This window comes from Arachis duranensis, chromosome 8 (assembly GCF_000817695.3).
Source record: "Arachis duranensis cultivar V14167 chromosome 8, aradu.V14167.gnm2.J7QH, whole genome shotgun sequence".
NCBI lineage: Eukaryota > Viridiplantae > Streptophyta > Magnoliopsida > Fabales > Fabaceae > Arachis > Arachis duranensis.
Window position 1 is genome coordinate 31,031,999 of NC_029779.3, and position 10,024 is coordinate 31,042,022.

The 10,024-nt window shown below is 35.7% G+C and overlaps 1 protein-coding gene across 1 annotated transcript; it reads right to left on the reverse strand.

Annotated features, from left to right (window-relative positions):
• Positions 1 to 1,174: 1,174 nt before the first annotated feature.
• On the reverse strand, positions 1,175 to 2,413 carry LOC107461983 (uncharacterized GPI-anchored protein At4g28100). The gene is made up of 2 exons (XM_016080537.3): positions 1,674 to 2,413; positions 1,175 to 1,581 (listed from the first exon to the last, which is right to left on the reverse strand). The coding sequence occupies exons 1-2, from the start codon at positions 2,247 to 2,249 to the stop codon at positions 1,267 to 1,269; spliced, it is 891 nt and encodes a 296-aa protein (XP_015936023.1). The 5' UTR covers positions 2,250 to 2,413; the 3' UTR covers positions 1,175 to 1,266.
• Positions 2,414 to 10,024: the final 7,611 nt, after the last annotated feature.

Sequence of the window (10,024 nt, forward strand, 5' to 3'; positions counted from 1 at the left end):
GGTCTTGGAAACAAGTGTTTATAGTTTTATTTATTGTGGTGTAAGGCTAAACTGCATGCAACCTTTTGGGTCATGCGCAATTGTGAATTATCATCAATTTGGGTTTATTAATCTACTTGGGTCTAAGGCTAATGAAAGATGGACAGCTTGATAAGCAAAGGAATTTAGTTTGAGCCCACATCAACAAAAGCTTTGTGAATTTATTTTTAAACGTGGTTCCGTTTATGTATATCTTTTTATTTGATTAATCTGATGGACTTATGGTAACGTTTGAATTGAAGAAACAAAAAGTGTGACATGTGCCTCAATTGACAGTTTAATCCAGAATCAGCCGAGAGAAAGATCCACAAAAAAAAGCAGATAATCACTAAGATTTTACGGAACCACCGTTTACTTAGATTGTACAAAATTCAATGGAAGATAAAGATACTTAACGATATTTTTTTTAAAGATATTTTTTAATAATTAAAATTTAATATATATATATATATAATTAATTAAATTGTATTATTTTTGTTAAATTAGATTAGATAAATTAATTTAATAAAAAATTAATAAATTACGTTTTAAATTAATTTAAATTAATATTTTTTTATAAAAAATAATTATAGTATTTTTATTATAGAAAATGATAAAAATATGTTTATTATATATTTTTTTAATTTTAAAAATCCTAAATTCTAACTCTATAACGACAAGTATTAAATTTTAATGACTACAAATTATCTTTAAACAAAATATTTTACACATCCTTATTCGAGTGATTTCCAAATTCAATATCTTGATCCGTTTATTAAAAATATGAATCTTAGCTTTGTTTTCATCTACCCTTCTCGACCAACATACTCACTAATCAGTTCTATTCTAGGAAGCTGCTCCTCCCTCCCTACAAAAGTACTTTAGGAATATATACTATATAAAAAGACCAACATGGTACAAATCAATTAATTAAGTAATTAACCAAATCATATGATGAACGATATAAATCAAGTATTACTAAATCATCTGTATAAATTTAAATAATTTCTTTGAAATCAAAATTGATAAATAAAAAAGAATATAACTACCATGGGAGCTGAGAAGCAGAAATGTAAAAATTGTATGCATCTCATGGTGTCACAGCACAAGCAGCACGTAGAGACGGAAAAAAAAACGTGAATGAAGATCCAAAATGTACGAGCATAAAAGACAAAAAGTCAGAATGAATCCGCATTGTATGTTTTTTGTCCAATAGCTTCACGGGACGAGAACCTGAAAGCGTTGATTTCAAACTGAGATAATGAGGACGATGGTTACAACAATATTAAGTACGAGTATCCAAAATAGTTTCACGGGGTGATATGAGGCGTGGTCCTTTTCTAGTTGGAGGGAATCAACGGCCAAGGGCATGTTTTCCTGATCAGGGCTGCATTTTGATTGGTGCGGATGAGCACTGTACATGATGGCGCGCAACACCGCAGACACCGTTGGTATGTATGCGGTTTTGTTCTTCCTCAGCAGCCACGTCAGACCCATTAGCTGGCAGTCTCGCTTCAACATCTTCCGCCCCCTCTCATCCTTCTCCTTATTCTTCCCTTTTAACTGCCTCCCAATTACCAAATTAACATTAACATTTCAAATATTTTTATGTCAATATTTAAAAAATATATATATATTTAGAAATGTATAGTGACCTTTTGAAGGGAAGAAAGGCATTTGGTGCAACCAGCGTAGGAAGAGTTTTGGCAATTCTTCTCCAAGTTGACAACAGCAGAGGTAGGGACAAGACCACCACCGTGACTGCTTCCACCGGAAAAGTTAAACGCCGCCGGGCAACTCAACGAGCTTATCCGGTGAAGCCTGATACCGCAGAAGCACGTTATGGCGTCGCAACTCGCGTTTGGTTGCGGAATCAACACGCTCCTGTTCTTCAGTGACTCCTGCAGCGTCTCCACGCACTTCTGAGAGTCGTCGTCCGGCATCATGGGTAGGTCTCCGGCCGAGGCCGGAGGAGGAGAGGGGGGAAGCTCGAGAGCGGACCTGGCGTGAGCGGCGAAGAGCCAGGCGGCGAGAACAGGGCAGCAGCGGCTGCGGTCGAGGGTGTCGCCGGCGCAGGCTTGGTTGACGCCGCCGAAGAGTTCGTCGGAGAGGTCGAGGTGGCAGATTTGGGTGTCAGGTTGAAGGGGGAATGAAGGGACGGTGGTGGAGGAAGCGAGAAGCGGTAGTGAAGAAGTGATGAAGAAGAGAATGATGGGAGTGAATGATTGCATCTTTTTAGTGTGTTTGAGTGAAACTGTGAAAGTGGTTCTTCTTTGGTGAGAGTAGTAACTTAGTAGGGCTGTAGGGACATAATAATATTATGATAGTAAGACCTATGGAAAAGTCTCTCACAAAATTTGGCTGCTTCTCTCCAGATATTTGGATTATCTTCCTTTATTCTTCTAACAATCAATTGAATAAGAAATTCGTTTTCAACTTTAGTTAATTTTAATACATACACTACGATGATCAATAACACTGTCAGATTTTTTTTTATAATAAAATAACAAAAATTATTACTTCCCCAAACATCATTTTTTAATTTAATTTTTTAGATACGATTTTTTTTTTTACATTTAAACCCAACAAATTTTATAAAAATTGGCAAATTCACCTAATCCTCTGGCAAAGTCTATAAATTTTATAGAGTTCATCTAACCACGCGAACTCTGTATAAAAATTTTTTTTGAAACACGCATTTTTAATCCATATCATTGTCTAGAAGAAGCTATGTTTGTTATCCGTGTATTTTTGTGTACTTCTATGTACTGTTGGTAGATCTATATACTATTTTCTAGACAATGATATAGATTAAAAGTGTGTGCTTCATAAAGCTTTATATAGAGTTCGTTGGGGTTAGGCAAACTCTATAAATTTAGAGTAAATGCCTTTTCTGGTCCCTAACGATTTGTTCCGATGGACTTCCCACCTCCTAAGAAATCTAAATACTCAAATCGATCCCTATCTATTATGATATCTGTACGTTCCAGTCCTGCAACCGGTTTCGAACAGGTCACTGGCTGATGTGTCAGTAACTTGTCCACGTGGGTTTTTCTCCTTCATAATTGGGACAAATTGCCCCCTTAACCTTTGTTAAAATGTTGTGTTTCATTATGAGCAGTTATCTCCTGGGTGTTCATAGTTATTTAGGGTTTTTTCTTTATTCTTCATTGTCTTCAATTGTGTGTAGAGTGAAGATAAGGACTTTTCTCCTGAAGAACAATATGGCTATGAAAGTCAGAGACTCTTTTTCACGAACCGTGGAGGAAAGCAATGAAGCTAGGAAGAATTTGTGCTGGAGTCCGACTCTGGGTTCCACTGAGAGTATAGGAGAAAAGGCAAACCAAGGCGAGAAAAGATTTGTAGCACCCAGATGTTATTGTGGCATATATGCAATATTGTTTCAATCTAGCACTGCAGAAAATCCGAACTGACTTTTTTTTTGTTGCTCTTATTTTAAGGTAATCATTTTTCAATTTTAGTTTTGTTTCAAAATTCGTTGCCATTACCATGGAGTGTTATTTGTTGCAGACCGCAGCTCCACATTGCAAATACTTTGCTTGGCTTGATGAATATGTTGAGTCATATTCACATAAAGCTTATGCCAATCAGAATGGTGTGGTTGAAAGTTTGAAGACGATGAAAGATTGGAGGCACTGGAAGTAATGATGGCAAAGCAGAAAATTGAAAAAACATTTGGAAACGCAACACTAAATGCAGAACCTTAACCACTTTTTTAATTGGAATTGCAGTTACACTTATAATTTCATCAATTTGCAATGGGTTAATTGAAAAAAATGTGAATTTGATTTAGTGTGCAAAGTTATGTAAATAGAAGACAACTACTTAATAAATTATCGTTGAAATTCATAGCTTGTATGAAGACAACAACTGATGTTATGATTATTTACTCTAATTCAGTGATACTTAATTTATTTTATTTCATGTAGTTATTAGAATTTAAAATAGTGTATTGAGATATTATCATATTGTATTATTATGAGTTTGTGAAATACATGTCTATGAAAATAACAATGTAAATAAATATTCAAATCTGTGAGACATTTGGAATTGCACTCCAATTCCTGAGAGTTTCATAAAAGTTGAAACCAACATATAAAGTGATTAAGTGATTCACAAACCAAAGCATGAGTGTTTTACAAAAGGTTCACTCCAAAATATGAACAGCTCCAGAGTTTCACTCATAAGATCATGTGTGTTTTTTCAACTTGATACTAAAACAAAAACAAAAAAAAATTGACTGTATCTCTAAATCAACTTTGAGTATTATGTAGACTTCAAATCAGAACCTAATCATAACATCAACACTATAACCAAAATAACTAAGATAGAGTCTCCCCCTAAACCAAAGTTCTATATTCCCTAAACAACATAATATCCATATAGCAAGTTTGATTACTGTTTTTTTGGTGGAGGCTTCATTTCTGGAGTTGGAATGAACTTGAATAACCTTGATGAGGTCCCAGTGCTAGCTGCTGCCAAAGTTTCATTGGAGATTGCATGAGAGATTCTCTCTAAGCGTTGTCCTTCTGGTTGGACTTGTACATTGTGAGGAGGTTCGTTGGGTTGCATTGGAGGACCTGGGGGCCTTTTGACACTCTGTTTGGGCCTAAACTTTGGAGCTGCAGAATGGGGCTGAGCCTTTGATGACTGAGTTGTGGCCTGATTCATTGGAGTAGTTTGATCAATTCCTGGAACCTGGTAAAACAATAGTGAATCACATTTGGGCTCCAAAACTACATCTTTTGTGTTTAAAAAAAAAAGTTAAGAACTATGGTGTGTCTATTTACCTCTGCAGTTGGGGCATTTTGTGAAATGTTTATCTCATCTGGCTCTACATGTGGCCTCTTTGGCATTTTTTCTTGTTTTTTCTAGCCGTATCCTGTATGACAGAAACATGTTTCGCAGCCACATATGTTTTCAAATATTAACTCATTGTGAATACTCAAAGACACAACCCAAAATGTATACGAGTTACAAAATACTTGTCTAAAGAAAAAAACTTACAAGAGGGTCCAGGTTAATAGGTTCAGGTTCTTCAACATGTATGTTATTTACACCACCATCAATACCAGCCACATTCCCTATAGGGGGAGGGGCAGGAGCTACATTTTCAGTCATTACAACCAAAGCTTTGCTAGCCGCTTTTGCCTTCTTCCTTTTTGGTTGCCAGTCGGGTTTAGCTGGTGCTCCCTTGCATGTTTTATAATAATGCTCCTTCTCCCCGCATTTGCTACACGTTACCTGAAAAGTTCTTCTCACTTTGTCCCCTTCACTGGAGGGGGAGGGGGTGCACCGGATTCAGTCCTGCATTTCTTTGGACGACCAACTGGTCTTACTATCCTGGGGGGTTGTGGCTTTGGATGGTCTGTCTTCTCCCAAAATTCTTCGCTGTTCACTGGATTTACACACAAGTCATATGTTTTCCTCACAGCATCTATAGTGAGATAAGGGCTCAAAAAGTCTTCGACAGCCTTAATTCTCAACTTAGAGATAACAGCAACTACGTGGACACATGGCATCCCTATACAACAGCAACAAAAACATGAATATGATGCGCTAAAAATTGTGAAAATAACAAGACAAGAATTATAATTAATGTTTACCTGTCAACTGCCATGCATTGCAAGTGCATGTATGTTGTTGGAGATTGACGCCCAATTTGTGTTTTCCCTAGTAACTTCAAATAGAACCCTGTCATTATCTCCGCTCCATTGTGCATTCCATTTATGACTCTGTGGTTTAATGTGCCTGTCAAGTCTCCACTGCTGCGCTGGTGCCAGTTTTCCAGTGCACCTCCCTAGAATCCTCTTGTGCTTGGCTATCTTTTTCATTATTGTACACCTTATCTCTTCACACATTGTTAGAATCGGCTTCTCCCTAGCCTCAACTATCATAGAATTCCAAACCTCACACATGTTATTGGTGAGGCCGTCATTCTTCGGACCATAACTTAAATATGCCTTGCACCAAACTGCTGGGTCAAATTGATTCATATACTCCCATCCTCCGCGACACTCACTTTTAAACTTCTCTATTGATGCTTTGAACTGCACCTGAGTAGTGCACTTGGCAGCATACCATAACAGTCCATTTACCTGCTTGTTATTGAATTTTTGTTGAAGATTCTTCCAAATGTGCAATACACAATTTTTATAGTGTGCATAGGGCATGACTTCCTTTGCTGCACGCATAAGTCCCTGCAAGTTTGGTTTAAAAACCAAATATAAGTCATTTATAATTGCTACAGACATCTAATTATAAACCAATTACTGGCAATAGAAGTCACTGGTATAAACCAATTATAAGTCATAAACTAATTACAAGTCAATTATATTGTGCAAAATTGCATTTATAAAACTAAAAATGGCATGTCAATTATAATTGTTACAAACATCTAATTATAATCCAACATGTGCAATAGAAGTCTATAGCCATAAACTAATTATAAGTCAATTATAATGTGCAGAATTGCATTTATAAAACTGAAAATGGCATGCCAATTATAACTGTTACAAACATCTAATTATAATCCAACATGTGCAACAGAAGTATATATCTAATAAGACAATTATCTTGTGCAGACTTGTATTTATAAAACAATATCTAATAATCTAAACAATATCTACACTATAATCCAACTATACTCTGCAGAATTATAAACAATATTAGAATAGGTTGGCAAATGTTGTTACTTTCTGTTGGTCGGACATGAGATTCCATCCGCGCACTTGATGGTCTCCCAAATCATCCTGAAGCCGAGTTAAGAACCACATTCAGTTCTCTGTGTTTTCTGCTCTTGTAACAGCATATACAATAACAAATACATGGTTGTTAGCATCAAGTGACATTGCAGTTAGGAGTTGGCCTCCATAATATCCTTTTAAAAAGCATCCATCTAGGCCTATTAGTGGTCTACAACCCTTAACAAACCCATTTCTGCACTCTATCTAAGCATATGTAAATTTTGTCAAACAGCGGTAGAGATTGCGAAATTGGGTCAACACACATGTCAGTCATGTTGCCTGGGTTACTCCTGTGCAACTCTTGTAAATAATCCCACAACTTCTCATATTGTGACTTGTCATTCCCAACAACAATTTCCCTAGTTGCTTTCAAAGCCCTTTGGATCATTTTTGGATGGACCTGAACATTGTAGTCCTGTTTCATATGCTCCGTTGCTTCCCTCGGTATCAGCTTAGGCTGTGTTGCCAACATTTTTTTCAGCTTATCTGTGACCTATGCCCTATCGGCCAAGTTGCTTCCACAATCCCTTCCACAAGTATGCTTGTTGTGAAATGTTTTTATCTCAAATGCCATTATTTTTGAGTTCCTTGCCACATATATCAACCATGGGCAATTCTCCTCCGCACATCTAACCCTGACCCTCTCCTTCTCATTCTTGATGTACATGCAATCTCTTCCATCCCAGACAAATACATCCTTCAAGGCCTTCTTAAATCTCTCCATACTCAAAAATTGCATTCCAAGCTCAAACTGAACCTCTCCATAGTCATTTTCTTCATTGAAATCAAGTCCGTGCATTGTCCTCTCATCCTCAGAAGATACTGGATTATGACACTCTTCAGAAGCATATTTATAGTTGTAGTCATCACTGTCACTCTTCTCATTAACTACTGCTGGACCTCCTAGTTCATCTTCTACTAGCCCTCCCATATCTGTTTCTACTGGCCCTTGGGTAGAACCCAACCCACTAGGAGGTGTCTCAATTCGATTTTCTTTACTAGATTCACCGTATAGCACATGTCTCTTCCTCCTCCTCCCAGTATACCTCTTTGATGATTTCTTACCATTTTTCTTAGGTGACACTTTCTTCTTGTTTGATGGAGACACTGATGCTTTTTTTTATTTTTTTCCATGTCTTTTTGGTGACTCAATATCACTACTATCAGTCTCATAACCAGGAGGAGGAGGCTTGTAGGCCTTATCCTTGGCACTATCGTATCCATCATCCAATGAGGATTCCTCTATGACCAAAACGGGCTCTTCCTCTGGTTCTGGCTCTAGTTTGATTGCCATTGGTTGACTTACCGGGTGCTCAAAGTAGATGTAGAACTCATTTCTATCTGGACAACTTAGGGTGACTTTACACATGTCATTAATATCCTGGTCACCCTTAAGGATATGAAGCCCAAACTCCAGGTTTCTTGTTGCTGGATCAAGCCAGTAAATTTTTTTGTATTCTAGATAACCTAATCCCCTGAAGAGTTCTTCAAAGTCCTTCTTGTTGACAAAATCAACATCCATGGGTGAAAATTTCTCAATCTTTCCATCTACATATCGTAACACTCCATTTGGATCTTTCTTGAGTATCCCACCATGATGAAAAAAAGGATAACAAACACAAACATCTGTAAAAATTCAAACTATAACTCAGTAACAGAGCTAAACTTCAAACTTAATCAATAGCAAATAGACTAAAATGTCTATCAGTTAAGAATTCATAACTGATCAATAAACAGAAAGGTAGAAACTTTCAAAGTTAATATCACTATTATAGTTTCGCAACAATCCTAACTCATCAAACAAAGCTAGTGCTTCACCCCATCCACCCATAATCACCATGCAGAGGAGAACTGAGTTATCAAAGCTAATTTCACTCCTACTATCTTATACACTCCTAAACTTGACTACAGTGAAAGATAAAGTAAGTAGAAGAGAACGAAAGATTTCTTACCGTTTCAAAGAAACTTGTCAAATGCAGTCAATGTCTTCCCACACAGTGGTGCAGTACGATCGCACGTCCTCAACGTAATGCTCTTTTGGAGGGAAGGAGAAAGGGTTCAGAATTAGGGCCAAATGTAAATGAAAAGGGAGAGGAAGGTGTTTTATGGAATAACGCTCTTGTTGAAACGCAACGTTTCAACAAAGGTTAAGGGGGCGATTTGTCCCAATTATGAAGGAGAGAAACCCATGTGGACAAGTTACTGACACATCAGCCAGTGACCTGCTCGGAACCGGTTGTAGGAACTGGAACGTACAAATATCATAATAGATAGGGATCGATTTAGGTATTTAGATTTCTTAGGGGGTGGAAAGTCCATCGGATAAATCGTTAGGGACCGGAAAGGGTATTTACTCTAAAATTTATAGAGTTTGCCGAGGTTAGGCGAACTTGCCAATTTTTATAGAGTTTGTCGGGTCAGGCGAACTTACTTAAATGCCAAAAAAAATCATATTTAAAGAATTAAAGTCAAAAAATTATATTTGGAGAAATAATAATTTCTTTTATTTTTTATTAGAAAAAACCCTCCAAATTAGTGAAAGATGTATGTATTTGCCTTCTGTCAAATGGGTGGTGGGTTTTCACATTTTACCCTCATCAAAATCAGGTTAGTAAAAATGATTAAAAGATATATATTTTTTAAGGTTAAATATATTCTTTTTATATAAATTTTGTTAAAAATTTTAAAAATATTTTTAAATTTTAATTTATTTTAATTTTATTTGATTTATATCAAATATATCTTAATAATTAAAATTTAAAAAAGTTTTAATTAGGATTAATTTAGCGACAAATTTATAAAAATAATCTTTAACATAATTTAATAGCTCTTAGTTGTCAAGCGTATTACTGGATATTAGTCCTAAATTTTTTTAAAATAAAACTTAGTTGCAGGAATACATTTAATGTAAATTAAAAATTTTTAAAATAAAATAAAATTTAGCAATATTTTTAAAATATTTACGGGTTTGATCTCGTTCTTTATTAGAAAAGAGCCTTTTCCATCTATTTAACTCCTTGGTTCATAAAGAAATTAAAACCAAATAATATGATACAGGGCTTCTGATAATTTCAATTGAAGATTATGAAAAAAAATATGTATTATTTTGTGCATTAAAAAATATATAGTTTTTACTACTATTTTGTGTATTAAAAAGATATAGTTTTTGCTACCTAAACATGATATATTATTTTGTATATACACAAAATCAAAATTAATTCATATAGCCAACTATATAT

Excerpts from the sequence above, each read along its gene's own strand:
- LOC107461983 (XM_016080537.3), bottom strand. The coding sequence starts at position 2,249 with ATGCAATCATTCACTCCCATCATTCTCTTCTTCATCACTTCTTCACTA. Across the intron at positions 1,582-1,673 it reads GCCTTTCTTCCCTTCAAAAG|TTAAAAGGGAAGAATAAGGA; the intron begins GTCACTATACAT and ends ATTGGGAGGCAG.